Below are 18,408 nucleotides of genomic sequence, written 5' to 3'. Positions count from 1 at the left end.
CCCTTTCAGGGGCAGATCGGTGGCACTGTGGCTAAGGATCTGCGCCTGTAGCTGTGGCTAGAAGGTTACTGGTTCGAATCCCACGGCCGGCAGAGGAATCCTACTCCATTGGGCCCCTGAGCAAGGCCCTTCACCCCAACTGTTCCAGGGATGCTGTATAAATGCCTGACCCTGCGCTCTGACCCCCCCCCCACTGTGTTGGAAATACGCAGAGAGAGATAGAGACGCAGATCTGGTCAGTAAATTAAACCCAGGAGTGAAAGTACAAAAGTACTTTATCCAGCGAATAAACACACTCGCACAAGAAGACCCACTTTGGTGTTTATTCCAAAATGAAAATACAAAACAACAAGGCACTTAAAAAAAAAGAACAACATGGAAAGCTGCGAGCTGAGATTCTGCACCCCAGGCTGCACAACCCAGAACTCTCTGGGCACGGAAATAAATAAGTCAAGAGCACCAACCGACTCGTTTAGGAAGAAAGAAAACACTGGCGTAGCTTTCCAAACCCCGCGGCTTTCCCAGAGACGAATGCCTCTGGAGTCCGAGATCGGAACCCGGGACCGGACTCCAGCGTCTCCTCCGGTCTGCGCCAGAGCCCAGAACCCTCCCCACCACCAGTCCCCTCCCCAGCGTGCCGTGCGCTGCCTGGAATCGGGAAAGGTCCCACTGGGGACCTCTTGAGCAACCGCACCCAAGCGGAGACAGGAAGTGAGGGGAGGGACAGGAAGTGGGAGGCAGGAGGCACGCCTTCATGCAGGTCCGTCCCGGGCCATCCCGAATTCCCGAAACCTAGCAGCAGAGCCCCGTCCAGGACCTGTGAATCTCAGCCTGCTCTCCACATGGGGGGCGTCTCCTCTTTGATTTCGGCAGCTTGAGCTTCAGTAGCAGAAAAAGGAAGTGAGGTGGGCGAGCAAGGAGACGGGCAGCAGAAACAGCCAGTGAGAGACCACCTTGGGAGTTAGCCCCACCCCACCGTTGCCGAGGTTGCAGATGCAGTCCCGCCCTTTGGGATCAGACCTGACAGGTGGTTGGCTGGGCGAGGGGGGCGGGGCGCATCTCATCCAATCCACGGCCACCGATCTGGGAGTGGTTGCCTCTTGGTTCAGCCCCCCTTTCTGCTGTACCCAGTACCGGTTTTCCTTGAAAAAGTAGGCATCGCCTAAAGGCGGGAGAAGGAGAGAAATGGCACTATGAGAGACTGAGACCGGGTTGGGGAAGTAAGGGTGAGGAGGAGGCAAGGTAAGGGACAGAATCGTTCAAGTTACTTGATACTGATAAAAAGCTGGAAAATTTCATTTCAAACATCATCACAAGAGGGCAGTATTAGACTCTTTGATATATATACATAGGTTTGTTAAATTCTTGTGTCCTCAGAAGTCTGTGGGAAAATAATTTGTTTGTTTGGTTAACTGCTACAGGTGCCAAACTGATCTCAATTCCACTAGACCATAAGCAGGCCATGACTGATCATACTGATGTGGTTCGGTGTAGTGCAATGTTCTCTACACTGTGAGCACTACACCATGAGCAACTGATCTCAATACTCTACACCGTGAGCACACCACGACTGATCTCAATACTCTACACTCTGAGCACACTGCAACTGATCTCAATACTCTACACCCTGAGCACACGGCGACTGATCTCAATACTCTACACTCTGAGCACACTCCGACTGATCTCAATACTCTACACCCTGAGCACACTCCGACTGATCTCAATACTCTACACCCTGAGCACACTCCGACTGATCTCAATACTCTACACCCTGAGCACACGGCGACTGATCTCAATACTCTACACTCTGAGCACACTGTGACTGATCTCAGTACTCTACACCGTGAGCACACTGCAACTGATGCCAACTGAACCTCCCTCGCCTTTGCAAGGAATGACACACCTGTCACTTATGATGTCATTACAGGTGACACGATGACTTTACCTTCTTCCCAGGTGATGATGTCATCAGGGTCAGAGGGTACCCCGCTCCAGAGAGAAGCAGATTTGGGGTAACCGGGGTCCACTCTTCCTTCCCGGTCATCGTAACGCCAGAATTCCTTCTCCCGGAAGAGGTAGGTCTTGCCATTGTGCGCCCACACGAAAGCTGCGGTCACTCCGCTGCCCCCTGCTGGCAAGCCCCAGTCCGACACAGGCCGGGGGTAACCATCCAGTGCCCTGGTGTCCTTAAACACCCAGTACTGAGCGCCTGAGAGGGAGTGTGTTAATACAGAGAGACCGATTACCAGGCTGGGTTTACTGTTAGCCCATTTCTCTGTACAGCATGGATTATAACATGGAAGACTAAATAGTAAAATAATAATTCATTGCACTTCTACAGCGCTTTTCTGGACTCTCCACTCAGAGCTCTTCACAGGTCAGGGGGATCCCCTTCACCCCCACCAGTGTGTCCCCCCACCTGGATGAAGCTCCAGTCTGCTCACACACAGCAGCTCTCAGTGGGGAGGAGAGCAGAGTGATGAAGCCAGTTCAGAGAGGGGGGTTATTAGGAGGCCATGATGGGTAAAGACCAGGGGGAAATGTGGCCAGGACACCGGGGTGACACCCCTACTCTTTTCGAGAGACGCCCTGGGATTTTTAATGACCACAGAGAGTCAGGACCTCGGTTTTACGTCTCATCCGAAGGACGGCGCCTGTTTACAGTCTAGTGTCCCCGTCACTATACTGGGGCATCAGGACCCCCGCAGACCACAGGGTGAGCGCCTCCTACTGGTCCCAATAACACCTCTCCCAGCAGCAGCCTCAGCTCTCCCAGGAGTCTCCCCTCCAGGTACTGGCCAGGCTCACATTGCGGAGCTCCACTGGGGTGCCAGCTGAGAGTTGCAGGGTGACAGGGCTGCTGGCAAAATTTATATATCTAAGTAATATGTGCATTCAGGGGGCTCAATCCTACGGCAATATCTCAAACATGAACAAAGACGGAATGCATTATCCACGAATTACTGGGGCGCGGGACCAGATATAGAAAACAAGGACAGAGCAGTGCAGAGCAGCGCTCAACTGACCGATGAAGAAGATGATGTGGGAGTCGGTCATTCTCTCGTACACCGCGTCAATGCGGGCAAACCTTGCCGGGAGACCGTGCCAGAAATTGGACACTAGTGCTGGAGACAAGGACACCAGAGAGCCGGACCGCTGGATACGCCAGAAATACTGGCCTGAGAGAGAAGGAGAAAGAGAGAGAAGTCAAACAAGACACACTGACTGGACACTCCAGTACATTAACACTGCACTGAGAGAGAGAGGGATTAATACAGACACACTGGACACTCCAGTACATTAACACTGCACTGAGAGAGAGAGGGATTAATACAGACACACTGACTGGACACTCCAGTACATTAACACTGCACTGAGAGAGAGAGGGATTAATACAGACACACTGACTGGACACTCCAGTACATTAACACTGCACTGAGAGAGAGAGGGATTAATACAGACACACTGACTGGACACTCCAGTACATTAACACTGCACTGAGAGAGAGGGGTTAATACAGACACACTGAACATCCTAGTTTTAGACCAACAGACGTGCTCAGCTCAGAGTTATATCAGAGTTAGATCAGCGCTGACCCTTGAAGAAGAAGACCTCTCCTCGGATGTTGGCCACAGCATCAAATCCTCCAGAACATCGGTCTGGAAACGCTGGCCCGGGACTGTGAGACAGAGGGGACAGGAAAGGTCATCGTCATCATCTCATGCTGATCGAATGAGTCCAGAAACTTCACCACTGGAGGGCAGCACTGGCCTATTTTTTACATAAGCAGCTGGCAGAAACAGCTGAAGAGCGGAGCTTTGTTGGGGGAGTCAGTTCGTTAGGGAGCTCAGGCCTGCCGGTGATGGCACTGGGGGAGAAGACACGGAGGGCTTTGTGTGTCTGGGAGACACAGCGTGAGGACAGACTGACTTAAAGAGACAGGGAGACACAAAATGAGATGGTGACAGAGAGAGTAACACCGGCAGTCACAAACGTGTGGACAGACAGAAATGAAGATGGACACGGACACAGAGACAGATGGACACACGGACACAGAGACACCGACAGATACGGGACAGGTAGACAGACAGACAGGTGGACACTGGACAGCTCTGTGTCCAGTTATTTGGTCCCGTCTCCTGTGTTGCAATCAAAGTGTTAGAGGGGTCAGCTCCGGATGTGTATCTGGCGATTCATGTGATGAAAAGCCCCTGGCAGCGCTGAGGGGGTCTGAGTGGTGGGCTTGATTCACAACGTCTGGGGGTTCATCAACCCCCCTGCGTCTCGTGCGGGAAAGGAAAAAAAAAGGTGATGGATGACAGGACCACCACCAGGGGGCGCCACCTGCAGGGCTTTGGGAAGACCCCCTGTAGGTCAGCGGTTGTATCCCCCTGCAGCTCAGCACTGGAGCTCAGCAGAGTGAGCCTGGCCAGTACCTGGAGGGGAGACTCCTGGGAAAGCTGAGGCTGCTGCTGGGAGAGGTGTTAGTGGGGCCAGTAGGGGGCGCTCACCCTGCGGTCTGTGTGGGTCCTGATGCCCCAGTATAGTGACGGGGACACTCTACTGTAAAAGAGGCTCCTCTACCCCTACCTCTGGTGCACAATGATGGGCTTTGTTTAAGTTGTGTGTTATTTAACGTGCTGCTGCTGCTGCTGCTGTTCTGTGCTGATGCTCTGGCTGTGTCCTTCCTGTCTCTGTCTCGGAGCACCGACATCAGCGAGCGTGTCACTGGGCCGGTGCCGCCGGCAATAAACTGAACTGGACTTCGGATGAGACGTAAAACCGAGGTCCTGACTCTCTGTGGACATTAAAAATCCCAGGGCGTCTCTCGAAAAGAGTAGGGGTGTCACCCTGGTGTCCTGGCCAAATTTCCCCCTGGTCTTTACCCATCATGGCCTCCTAATAACCCCCCTCTCTGAACTGGCTTCATCACTCTGCTCTCCTCCCCACTGAGAGCTGCTGTGTGTGAGCAGACTGGAGCTTCATCCAGGTGGGGGGACACACTGGTGGGGGTGGAGGGGATCCCCCTGACCTATAAAGAGCTTTGAGTGGAGAGTCAAGAAGATAACTATATTATTATTATTATTATTATTATTATTATTATTATTATTATTATTATTATTGGAAAAGGGGTCAAGTCCCCCTCCTGCAGGCAAATAGACACAAATTCACAAAATGTTATTTTGCAACTTTTGTAGTGTTGTGTTCAGTGTCAGTGGTCTGTAGTAAGTAACAGACAATTGTACTCATTCTGAGTGGGGCCACTGTCTTCTCTGTCAAACCCAGAGAAGAGAAATCGACCATTGTGTTTTATACATTACAAGGGAAAAGTTCAGAATGAAATTATACTGAACAATTCAGTTCAGTTTCACGCCAATAATGATCCTTACAACACACAGATCGAAATCTGGACAGATACAGAAAAAAAAGTCACATGGACATAGACGGATGGACTCATCCAGACTGAGACACACACACAGACTTGAGAATGCAGGCAGACTTACAGACAGAAAGATGGACACAGAGACAGGACACATGGACAGGAAATATGGAGACAGGCAGGCTCACAGACAGACACGTGGAGACAGAGACAGACAGATGGAGACAGGCAGGCTCACAGACAGACACGTAGAGACAGAGACAGACAGATGGAGACAGGCAGGCTCACAGACAGACACGTGGAGACAGAGACAGACAGATGGAGACAGGCAGGCTCACAGACAGACACGTGGAAACAGAGACAGACAGATGGAGACAGGCAGGCTCACAGACAGACACGTGGAAACAGAGACAGACAGATGGAGACAGGCAGGCTCACAGACAGACACGTGGAGACAGAGACAGACAGATGGAGACAGGCAGGCTCACAGACAGACACGTGGAAACAGAGACAGACAGATGGAGACAGGCAGGCTCACAGACAGACACGTGGAAACAGAGACAGACAGATGGAGACAGGCAGGCTCACAGACAGGCGGACAGACTCACTATCTGGTTGGCCTGCGAGGCGGTGGGGAGGGAAGTCGGGGTACAGAGCGAGTTGGCTGGGCGTCTGGGGGTGAAACGGTCACACCTTTCTTCTTTCCTGAGACACACAGGGAGAGTGAGAGGGTGAGAGTGAAGGAGAGTGAAGGAGAGTGAAGGAGAGTGAGAGTGAAGGAGACTGAAGGAGATTGAGAGTGAGAGAGTGAAGGAGAGTGAGAGTATCAGAGTGAAGGAGAGTGAGAGAGTGAGTGAGAGTGAGAGAGTGAAGGAGAGTGAGAGTATCAGAGTGAAGGAGAGTGAGAGAGTGAAGGAGAGTGAGAGTGGAGGAGAGTGAAGGAGAGTGAGAGTATCAGAGTGAAGGAGAGTGAGAGAGTGAAGGAGAGTGAGAGTATCAGAGTGAAGGAGAGTGAGAGTGAGAGAGTGAAGGAGAGTGAGAGAGTTAAGGAGAGTGAGAGTGGAGGAGAGTGAAGGAGAGTGAGAGTATCAGAGTGAAGGAGAGTGAGAGAGTGAAGGAGAGTGAGAGTATCAGAGTGAAGGAGAGTGAGAGTTTGAGAGTTAAGGAGAGTGGGAGGATGAGAGTGAAGGAGAGTGAGAGTGTGAGAGTGAAGGAGAGTGAAGGAGAGTGAGAGTATCAGAGTGAAGGAGAGTGAGAGAGTGAAGGAGAGTGAGAGAGTGAAGGAGAGTGAGAGTATCAGAGTGAAGGAGAGTGAGAGAGTGAAGGAGAGTGAGAGAGTGAAGGAGAGTGAGAGTATCAGAGTGAAGGAGAGTGAGAGTTTGAGAGTGAAGGAGAGTGAAGGAGAGTGAGAGTATCAGAGTGAAGGAGAGTGAGAGAGTGAAGGAGAGTGAGAGAGTGAAGGAGAGTGAGAGTATCAGAGTGAAGGAGAGTGAGAGAGTGAAGGAGAGTGAGAGAGTGAAGGAGAGTGAGAGTATCAGAGTGAAGGAGAGTGAGAGTTTGAGAGTTAAGGAGAGTGGGAGGATGAGAGTGAAGGAGAGTGAGAGTAAGAGAGTGAAGGAGAGTGAGAGAGTGAGAGTAAGAGAGTGAAGGAGTGTGAGAGTGTGAGAGTGAAGGAGAGTGAGAGTGAGAGAGCTACCATAGAGCTGCTGGATGCCCTGGGTGTCATCACCGGGCAGTACATAATCCTCCGGTCTCCCGACAGGGCCCTGGTAGTAAGGCGCCATGATAGAGTTGGTAGAGGAGGAGTGTGAGAGACCCAGTGCGTGACCAAACTCATGGATAGCCACTGTGAACAGGTCTGTACCCTGAGGATCTGAGAGAGAGAGGGGTTAATACAGACACACTGACTGGACACTCCAGTACATTAACACTGTACTGAGAGAGGGGGGTTAATACAGACACACTGACTGGACACTCCAGTACATTAACATTGTACTGAGAGAGAGGGGTTAATACAGACACGCTGACTGGACACTACAGTACATTAACACTGCACTGAGAGAGAGGGGTTCATACAGACACACTGACTGGACACTCCAGTACATTAACACTGCACTGAGAGAGAGAGGGGTTAATACAGACACACTGACTGGACACTCCAGTACATTAACACTGCACTGAGAGAGAGGGGTTAACACAGACACACTGACTGGACACTCCAGTACATTAACACTGCACTGAGAGAGAGGGGTTCATACAGACACACTGACTGGACACTCCAGTACATTAACACTGCACTGAGAGAGAGAGGGGTTAATACAGACACACTGACTGCCTGGCCTGGAGTGACTTAAACTACTCTGTTAGTGTCGATGGGAGTCTGACAATAATATCTGTTCACAGAAACACCTGCTGACGAGCAGTCAGTCAGTGGAATGAAGGCTGATTTTCATTAATCAGCTGCTCACCTGCGTAAGTCCAAGACTCTTGGTCATCGAAGTGCGTGTCCCCAGAGACGGGGTGCTCTCCGGGGAAGAAGGCATGAGCCAGCGTACCCCCCGGGCCGTCGAACGGGTAACCGTCCTGGTGGTAGGAGCTGCTGAACGTGATGTGGATGTCGGGCTCCTCGCTGGCGCCCCCAGCTGTCAGCTCGCGGAACTGCAGGGGCGTGACTTTGGCCCAGACCTGCAGGGCCAAATGCATGAGAGTCCTCACCGTATCAGCACGGAGAGTGGGGCTCTGAGCGATGTCGGGATAGTTGTCCACCCTGAGAGAGAGAGAGAGACAGAGGTGGCAGCGGGGGAGAAACACAGTGAGGAGAGAAGGAGGGAGGGAAGGGGGGGAAGAGAAAGAAAGTGTGATTCCCAGCCCGGAGCTCAGGTGGCAGAGTCCTGCTACCTCTCCTCCGGGGTCCAGTCCAGCGGAGGAGAGCACTTTGGACACGCCCTCCCGTATTCATTCCCTTTTCCTACATGGCTTGTCTTCCCAGTGTTTCCTCACTACCCCGGATTGTGTCTTCCGCATAGGGTCTGGAAAGAACTGTCCGCTACACAGAAACTCTCAGACCCGAGTGATGTCAGCCCGGAGGGGGCGTAGCGTACGGGGTGTGTTGTGGGCGTGGCAAGACAGTGACGTGGGTGTAGTGGGGGAGGGCGTGTCTAAAGCGTGATGTGGGCGTGGTATGGGGGGCGTGGGAGGTTCTACATTGCTCCACTGACACACTGTGCTTTCTTACTATGCTGCCTCCAAACACAATAAGGCCTGCTGGGTCTGAGTACATCTGATGCCATCCAGATTGCCATTGGCACCCTGTGGATACCCTTGCTCTCTCCTTATATTCGGTTGTGGGGTGATTCCCTTCTCATTCACTGCCTCAATGGCCTGTAAACTGGAATGCGCACCATGTCAGATCAGATCACTTTATTGGCCCTATACAATCTCTTGCATTAGGAATTTGTCTTTTCGCAGACACCAGCTTGCTCTCCATGAGACACACAGACAGGGAGAGAGGAGCTGGGGGTCAGAGCGCAGGGTCAGCCATTTATACAGCACCTCTGGAGCAGCTGGGGTGACGGGCCTTGCTCAGGGGCCCAGCGGAGTAGGATTCCTCTGCCGGCCGCGGGATTTGAACTGGCAACCTCCCAGCCACAGGCTCAGATCCTGAGCCACAGTGCCACCGCTCCGCCCACATGTCCTCTTAGAACGTCTGTATCTGCTTTGCCTCAGTGCCACTTGTGGCTACCGTGAAAACGACTTGCTGTGACTCTCTGATACACTGTGTTTTAACAGGGGTCTCGAGCAGCGATCTCGGGATCGTTAAACGGGCATCAATCGGAATGGCCTCTGCAGATCTGTGGCCCCTCTGTGATTGTAGCCTTTGGGCCGTGCTTGAGAGGATTTGGAACTGACGTCTCTCTCCTGTCCACTAGAGCCCATACGGGGCAGGAGGACAGTGCAGGAAACACAGGCGTGTGACAGGGGGATTGTGGATCAGCGCCTCCAAAATACATGAATATAACCCTTCTCGGGGCTTTCTTCTCCCTCTTCATGGACCAGATTGTTGTGTGGGTTTTGTCTTTAGTGTGTTACCAGATTTTAATCATGAAAGAGGGAGGGATAAGGGAAGAAAGTCGCACCTTGTAAATCGGCTTTCCAGTCGGCCCATTTCTCTACGAAATGCGGACTGTGAGAGAGGAGAGTGAGAGTCTATTGTCATCAGCCACAGCTCTTACAGAGCACCTGAGCGGACTGTCCTGATGGGGACACCTCACAAAGTGAGGGAGAGACACTAGGAGAGGGAGGAAAAACATGTCCACTAGGGGGCAGTGTTGTGTTATTACACCCACATACATCAGCAGCAGCTCAATTCCTTGTGTTTTTACCAGTGTTTTCCATGTGGAAGAATCCCACCAATGTCCTGAATGTCTTTGTCCCCAACAGAGAAACAATGAGACAGTGACATTCTAGCAGTCAGACAGACATTCAGACAGAGACACGTCTTTGTCCCCAACAGAGAAACAGTGAGACAGCGACACTCCAGCAGGCAGATATTCAGACCAAGACACAGACCTCCAGGTGAGCTGGGTGCGACTCCACACTTCCCCGCTGAGAGCATATCTCTTCTTCCTCCTCAACAGCTCCGCAGTGCCAATTATGTCAGGGAGAGAACAGCGGGGTTTCTTCATCAGCAGCAGTGTCTCAGAGTCTGAGAGAGAGAGGGACACTCCAGTACATTAACACTGCACTGAGAGAGAGGGGTTAATACAGACACACTAACTGGACACTCCCGTACATTAACACTGCACTGAGAGAGAGGGGTTAATACAGACACACTGACTGGACACTACAGTACATTAACACTGCACTGAGAGAGAGAGGGGTTAATACAGACACACTGACTGGACACTCCAGTACATTAACACTGCACTGAGAGAGAGGGGTTAATACAGACACACTGACTGGACACTCCAGTACATTAACACTGCACTGAGAGAGAGGGGTTAATACAGACACACTGACTGGACACTACAGTACATTAACACTGCACTGAGAGAGAGAGGGGTTAATACAGACACACTGACTGGACACTCCAGTACATTAACACTGCACTGAGAGAGAGAGGGGTTAATACAGACACACTGACTGGACACTACAGTACATTAACACTGCACTGAGAGAGGGGTTAATACACACACACTGACTGGACACTCCAGTACATTAACACTGCACTGAGAGAGAGGGGTTCATACAGACACACTGGTGGGGGTGTGGAACAAGCTGCCCAGCCATGTTGCTGGAGCTGATAACCCTGGCATCTCTCATGAAATAGTTGAGATCCTGGGATTAATAAGCTACAAACTACCACATGGGCCAGATGGAGTCAAACAGCCTCTTTCCACCTGTGACCTTGATTGTGTTCTTCCACCGGACAGGCAGGAAGTCGGACAGACAGAGACGTACCCAGTCGGCCTGTCTCTTTGATGCCGCCGAATCTTTGCATCACCCTCAGAGCCTTCTCGATCCCCTCTTTCGTCTGCAGCTGCCCCGTCCGCGGGTCGGGCGGCGGAAGGTACCCGTACCGGCTCAGCCAATCCTGCGCAAGGGGCAGAAACACACAGCCAATGAGGGTACAGCTACGCAGGCCCTCAGTCAATCCCGGGGGAGCACTGAGAAAGGCTCAGCCCACAGGGAAGTGTGCAGGAGCTCCTCCCGACAGAGAACAGGTGCGAGTCTGACCAGTCACGGTGCGGCGTGGAACTCTGACGTTTCAGATGCCAGCCAATCAGCAGCCAGGGAGTCAGCTGACTGCGACAGGCCAATCAGCAGCCAGGGGGTCGGCTGACCGCGACAGGCCAATCAGCAGGGAGCGAGCTACCCGGGGCAGGTCGATCAGGGAGGAGGTCACATGGTGGAGGAGAGATCTTCACGCCCAGCAGGTACAGTCGGTCCCAGGGACGGGGAACACTCAGCTCTGAGCTTGCGCCACCTCCCTCCCCGACTGGCCCGTCAGAGCACTGGAGGCCCGGGCGCTGGCCCGACAGGCGGAACAGGCCTGAGCAGACTGGCAGTGAGTCAGAGCAAGAGACAGAGAGGGGGCTTCGAGGAAGAAAGGATGACCTAACTGCAAAGCCAACAGCCATATCACCCTGCAACTCACAACTGGCAACCCACTGGAGCTCAGCAGGTGTGAGCCTGGCCAGTGCCTGGATGGGAGACTCCTGGGAAAGCTGAGGCTGCTGCTAGAAGAGGTGTTAGTGGGGCCAGCTCACCCTGCGGTCCATGTGGGTCCTAATGCCCCAGTATAGTGACAGGGACACTCTACTGTAAAACAGGCGCCGTCCTTCTGTTGAGACGTAAAACCGAGGTCCTGACTCTCTGTAGTCATTAAAAATCCCAGGGCGTGTCTCGAAAAGAGTAGGGGTGTAACCCCGGTGTCCTGGCCAAATTTCCCACTGGCCTTTACCAATCATGGCCTCCTAATAACCCCCCTCTCTGAACCGGCTTCATCACTCTGCTCTCCTCCCCACTGAGAGCTGATGTGTGGGGAGCATTCTGGCGCACTATGGCTGCCGTCGCATCATCCAGGTGGATGCTGCACATTGGTGGTGGTGGAGGAGAGTCCCCAGAAAAGCACTTTGAGTGGAGTGTCCAGAAAAGCGCTATATAAGTGTAAGCAATTATTAAATTATTATTAAAGCTGCAACGATTTTTCTTCCTTCCTCTGAGCTGTTTACTCACCCACGCCCTCCTCCCCCCGCAAACACACAGAAGAGCAGCCAAGAACAAACAGTCATCTGGAAAGTTTCCTGTTCAAGAACACCACACTTCCCTTTCCTGCACAAGCACCTGCTGAGGGTCACGACCCCGAGAGAGGGGCCCAAGCTCTCTTCCTGCTCCCATGCCCACCCACTGTCTGCCGGTCCTGCGCAGCCCTCGGTTCTCCTGCGTAGCCTGGTGTTGTCCTGCGCAGTCTAGTGTTCACCTGCGCAGCCCCGTGTTCTCCTGGGTCAACATTAGCATTGTTCCAGTTAGAGATTCAGGTCCAGTCTTGTTAGACCAGGGGGATAGCGGGTCCGGTGGTTCAGGTCCAGTCTTGTTACACCAGGGGGACAGCTGGTCTGGTGGTTCAGGTCCACAGGTCTGTGTGTGTGTGTCCAGTGATGGACTGGTGTCCTATCCAGGGTGTGTGTGTGTGTCCTGTGATGGACTGGTGTCCTGTGCAGGGTGTGTCTGTGTGTGTGTCCTGTGATGGACTGGTGTCCTGTCCAGGGTGTGTCTGTGTGTGTCCTGTGATGGACTGGTGTCCTGTGCAGGGTGTGTCTCTGTGTGTGTCCAGTGATGGACTGGTGTCCTGTCCAGGGTGTGTCTGTGTGTGTGTCCAGTGATGGACTGGTGTCCTGTCCAGGGTGTGTCTGTGTGTGTGTCCAGTGATGGACTGGTGTGCTGTCCAGGGTGTGTGTGTGTGTCCTGTGATGGACTGGTGTCCTGTGCAGGGTGTGTCTCTGTGTGTGTCCAGTGATGGACTGGTGTCCTGTCCAGGGTGTGTGTGTGTCCTGTGATGGACTGGTGTCCTGTCCAGGGTGTGTGTGTGTGTCCTGTGATGGACTGGTGTCCTGTCCAGGGTGTAATCCGCCTTGCGCCAGTGTCTTGCTGGGATAGATTATTTCACAATCCACTACAATTAAGGTGACCTGGTCTTGCTCTTACTCAATCAGCATGGGGAGTCCAGAATTCAAAACCCTCAGAATCAGGACGGGCCTCTCTCAACATCAATTACAGCCAGACTCCATCGGCTGCTAACTGCCAAACGGCTTGCAGCTGCTAATTACAGTGCCTTCAGAAAGTATTCACCCCCTTGAATTTCTTCTCATTTTGTTCCTATTACACCTCCCAGAAATATTTTTTCTCCCTTTTAATAACACAATACATTAAACACATTTATGAACCCAAAAATATAATTTTTATTCAGGAACACTCGTTTCTCCAGAATGAAAGACTGACATATCTCATTTATAAAAGTGTTCAACCCCCCCAGTCAATACGCTTTGCACATTCAGATTGGGGCATTTTTGCCCATTCTTTGCTGCAAATTTGCTCCAACTCTGACAAATTCGATGGAGATCGTCGGTGGACAGCGATTCTCAGGTCATCCCACAGATTTCCCAGTTGGATTCAAGTCTGGGCTCTGACTGGGCCATTCCAGAACACTAACCTTCGTTTTTCCCCCCAAGCCATTCCTTGATAGTTTTTGCCTTGTGCTTTGGGTCATCGTCCTGTTGGATTCTAACAGGCTGAATGAGCTCATCAGAGGAGCCAGCTCTGTCACTGGGTCTGGCCTGGACCCCCTGGAGGAAGTGGCTGAGAGGAGAATGGTGTCCAAACTAGAGGCCATCATGGACAACGTCTCCCATCCCCTCTACGACAGGCTTGTGAGAATGAAGAGCACCTTCAGCAATAGACTGATCCATCCCCGGTGCGACAGGGAGCGCTACAGGAGGTCATTCTTTTGTGCAATATACGCCAGGGACCTGTGCAATACATTAATATTTATAGTCATATTGTGCAATACGACTTTTTTGTGCACTGTTCTGGTCTGGTTTGTCCTTTGTGTGTTCTGGACTGTGAGTAACTCTTCTCAGTGCACTTCTCACTGTACTGATTGTATTGTATTGTATTATTATTGTATCATTTGTTACACTGTGGCTGTGTTGTGTGTGTTAAGCTGCTGTTGCACTGCAATTTCCCTCACGGGATCAATAATGGATCTATCTATCTAAAACGAATCTTCGCCCTAAACGCAGATCTCTGGCTGACTGAAACAGGTTCTCCTCAAGGACTTGCCTTTATTTGGCTCCATCCATGCTGCCCTTGACGTCAACAAGCTTTCCAGTTCCTCCTGCTGAAAAGCAGCCCCAGAGCACGATGCTGCCACCACCATGCTTGACGGTAGGGATGGCGATACCTGGGTGTTGGGCTGTACCTGGTTTGCGCCAAACACAGCGCTTTGCTTCCAGGCCAAAGAGCTCAGCTTTAGTCTCATCTGACCACTGACGTTTCTTCTGAAAGGTTTCAGGTTTTGTCACAGGGCTTCTAGCAAACCCCAGGCGTGACTTAATGTTGGCCTCTCTCAGAGCTGGCTTCCCTCTAGCCACTCTCCCAAAGAGGCCGAATCTGGGAAGTGCTGAAGACATTGTTAAGATCTGGACAGTTCCTCCCATTTCAGCCAAAGAGCTCTGCAGCTCTGTCAGTGTAGTAGCTGGCCTCTGGGTCACTTCTCTGGGAAAGCTGAGGCTGCTGCTGCTGGAAGAGGTCTTAGTGGGGCCAGTAGGGGGCGCTCACCCTGTGGTCTGCGGGGGTCCTAACCCCCCAGTATAGTGACGGGGACACTAGACTGTAAACAGGCACCGTCCTTCAGATGAGACACAAAACCGAGGTTCTGACTCTCTGTGCTCATTAAAAATCCCAGGGCGTCTCTCGAAAAGAGTAGGGGTGTCACCCCGGTGTCCTGGCCACATTTCCCCCTGGTCTTTACCCATCATGGCCTCCTAATAACCCCCCTCTCTGAACTGGCTTCATCACTCTGCTCTCCTCCCCACTGAGAGCTGCTGTGTGTGAGCAGACTGGAGCTTCATCCAGGTGGGGGGACACACTGGTGGGGGTGGAGGGGATCCCCATGACCTGTGAAGCACTTTGCCCTTCTTGTCCGGTTGCTCAGTGTGGGAGGACGGCCTGATCTTAGGTGTGTCCGCGTTGTGCCATGTTTTTTCCCCATTTTGTTACAGTGGACTTCACGGCGCTCCTGGGAAGGTTCAAAGCTTTGCCAACCTTTTTATCAACTTCTCCAGCTTTTCTCCTCCTCACAACTTCATGTCGATGTTCCACGGGCAGCTCCTTGGTCTTCGTAACGACAGGACAGGACAGGACAGGACAGGACAGGACTGATGTTTCAGTTGTGAGACCTCACAGTCCGTGATATTTATTGTGCAATCAAGCAATTGAGCACAGGTGTACCTTGTTAACGTATTTAGTGTGATCTCTCAAGATAATTCAATACCTCCCCCCAATTAATGTTGTTAAAACAAAGGGGGTGAATACATATTAAGTAATTTGTATTTTTAATATAATTCTGAAGACATCAAAATACTCTATTTCGTTGTAACATTATAGAGAATTACTTCTACAGGAGGGGGGAAGCCATCCCCTGTAAATATGCTTTAATTTGACTTTGCAACACAAAGTTAATTTAAGCACCTGACTGCTCCAGCTGCGGTGTTCAAGGGAACGTTTCCGCAGGTCTCTCCTCCCGGTGGCTGTCAGGGTGTATGACGCTGCCCTAGGCTAGGACTGTTAGCCCTTCATCTGCTCGTCTATGGACAGCATGGTGCTCCATTGTACTTGTTGTGCACTCAATCTGCATATACCTATGCACATTTTGCACATATTTTATTGTTTTTCCAGCGACTATGATCGGCATTTCTTGCACACGCCCGTGTATTTATTGATTTTATATTTATTTTGTATAACTTTGTCTATTCTGATGTCTGTTTTTGCTCGTCTTGGGCTGGACTGCTGTAACACATCAATTTCCCTACGGGATTAATAAAGTCTTATCTGTCTATCTAACACAGCAGAACGAGAAATAACCAACCGGGGGCGAATACTGTCTGAAGGCACTGGAGCTGACTCTTGGTTTGTCTGAAATCCCCACGGCACGACAGCGATCGCTGGGGTTTAGAGGTTTGTTTTTGAGCTTTTTCTGAAAGTTGAATGCTCTTGCCCTCTGAACGGTGTGCTCAAAGCGCACAAGCGAGGCTCTTGGACTTCATTCCGGACCGCTCGGAACCGCTGGGCTCGCACTGCTGAAATCAACCCGCAGCGGCGCTTTCCCGAACCGACCTGTCCGGTCAGGCCTGTTCGGTTCTGCCAAGTCGCCCCAGGACACCCGTGATGGGGGTTTCGCGTGGGTGAGCTGCCCCGGCCGTGTCTTTGTAACACCCGCCTGAGCGCCCGTCCCAGCCCAGCCCAGCCCAGCCCAGCGCGACAGACCGGGCTCGCCCGGACACAGAGCGAATAACTCACGCACAGAAATGCAGAAGTGTTTAAACTCACCACGCTTTTGCTGTAATCGTCCGGAGCCGGAGCCGGGGCCGCCCGGGACGCAGAGAGGCAGAGGTACACGACCAGGGTGCCGAACACGACCCGGTACCGCATCGCGCCCGCAAGGTCCTGCGAGAGACAGACTCGGGAGGCTGACTGTTTATGGGCTGTTTACAGCTTTTCTCACAGCAGTACAATCCTGCCTCCCCGTCCGCCTGCCTTTCATTCTTCATGTAGAAATTTCATCTCCTGGGGGCCGTCCTCTCCTCTCTCTCTCTCCCTCTCTTCTCTCTCTCTTCTCTCCTCTTTCTCTCTCTCTCCTCTCCTCTCTCCCTCTCTTTCCCTCTCTTCTCTCCTCTCTCTGTCTCCCGGGGAGCAGGCAGACCGATCGATAACAGCGGAACAGAGAGCGTTTCACTGAGCCCGTCTCTCCCCCGCCCCTCCCCCCCGAGAGACGCCCCAGCGGGACCTCCAGGGATTGACCGGGGGCGACAGCTACTGTAGGGTCCATCACAGGACACACACACAAACACACCCTGGACAGGACACCAGTCCATCACAGGACACACACACACACCCTGGACAGGACAGCAGTCCATCACAGGACACACACACACACACCCTGGACAGGACACCAGTCCATCACAGGACACACACACACACACACCCTGGACAGGACAGCAGTCCATCACAGGACGGACACACACACACACCCTGGACAGGACACCAGTCCATCACAGGGCACACACACACACACACCCTGGACAGGACACCAGTCCATCACAGGACACACACACACACCCTGGACAGGACAGCAGTCCATCACAGGACGGACACACACACACACCCTGGACAGGACACCAGTCCATCACAGGGCACACACACACACACCCTGGACAGGACACCAGTCCATCACAGGACACACACACACATACACACCCTGCACAGGACACCAGTCCATCACAGGACACACACACACACACACACCCTGGACAGGACACCAGTCCATCACAGGACACACACACACACATACACACATACACACATACACCCTGGACAACACACCTGTCCACCACAGGACACACACACACACACACAACCTGAACAGGACACCAGTCTATCACAGGACACACACACACCCTGGACAGGGCACCAGTCCATCACAGGGCACACACACACACTGGACACTGGGCAGCACCCTCTGGCTTTGACTGGTGATGAGGAGACGTTACCCTGCTGTGCCCCACCCACTGTCACCGAGGGTTCAAAGCAGTTTAGAAGCAGGACAGGACACACACAGAATGAGGCCCCCCCAAAAGCAAATTGCACTGAGCATCTCCTCCAACTGTTTAGTCGTGATCAAAACCAGGGTGTCAGCTTCAGTAAGATGGCTGGGCAGCTTGTTCCACACTCCCACCATCCTCTGTGTAGGGAAGTGCATCCAGTTCCCATTAATGTATTTGTATTTTTACCTGGTCCTCTGCAGTGCAATGCAGTGCAGTGTTAATGTACTGGAGTGTCCAGTCAGTGTGTCTGTATTAACCCCTCTCTCTCAGTGCAGTGTTAATGTACTGGAGTGTCCAGTCAGTGTGTCTGTATTAACCCCTCTCTCTCAGTGCAGTGTTAATGTACTGGAGTGTCCAGTCAGTGTGGCTGTATTAACCCCTCTCTCTCTCTGCAGTGTTAATGTACTGGAGTGTCCAGTCAGTGTGTCTGTATTAACCCCTCTCTCTCTCAGTGCAGTGATAGTCTATCTAAAAGAGGCGCCTCCTCTCCTAACTGGAGGATGACAAGCAATCATTTCTAGCCAGATACCAGGGTATCAGTTTCAACCACATGGCAAACCGCAATATGTTCCACACCCTCACCAGCCTCGGTGTAAAGCACCTCCCTGCCCTTCCTATTTCTGTTAAACTGCCGAGAGCTTTCCG

The 18,408-nt window shown here is 52.2% G+C and overlaps 1 protein-coding gene across 1 annotated transcript; it reads right to left on the bottom strand.

Moving 5' to 3' along the window:
- Nucleotides 1-309: 309 nt before the first annotated feature.
- Nucleotides 310-16,896, bottom strand: mmp25a (matrix metallopeptidase 25a). The gene is made up of 10 exons (XM_069188422.1): nt 16,490-16,896; nt 10,841-10,973; nt 9,950-10,085; nt 7,849-8,147; nt 7,077-7,253; nt 5,989-6,085; nt 3,597-3,679; nt 3,027-3,179; nt 1,946-2,209; nt 310-1,162 (listed from the first exon to the last, which is right to left on the bottom strand). Exons 1-10 carry the CDS (start codon nt 16,589-16,591, stop codon nt 882-884), a joined length of 1,725 nt encoding a protein of 574 aa, XP_069044523.1. The 5' UTR covers nt 16,592-16,896; the 3' UTR covers nt 310-881.
- Nucleotides 16,897-18,408: the final 1,512 nt, after the last annotated feature.

The sequence above is a fragment of the Lepisosteus oculatus genome, chromosome 4, assembly GCF_040954835.1.
Source record: "Lepisosteus oculatus isolate fLepOcu1 chromosome 4, fLepOcu1.hap2, whole genome shotgun sequence".
NCBI lineage: Eukaryota > Metazoa > Chordata > Actinopteri > Semionotiformes > Lepisosteidae > Lepisosteus > Lepisosteus oculatus.
The sequence above is the reverse complement of the archived record's forward strand: the minus strand, read 5'-3'. Positions and strand labels throughout refer to the sequence as shown.

Excerpts from the sequence above, each read along its gene's own strand:
- mmp25a (XM_069188422.1), bottom strand. The coding sequence starts at position 16,591 with ATGCGGTACCGGGTCGTGTTCGGCACCCTGGTCGTGTACCTCTGCCTC. Across the intron at positions 3,680-5,988 it reads CCTCGCAGGCCAACCAGATA|TCCCGGGCCAGCGTTTCCAG; the intron begins GTGAGTCTGTCC and ends TCTGTCTCACAG. Across the intron at positions 1,163-1,945 it reads CATCATCACCTGGGAAGAAG|GCGATGCCTACTTTTTCAAG; the intron begins GTAAAGTCATCG and ends TCCCGCCTTTAG.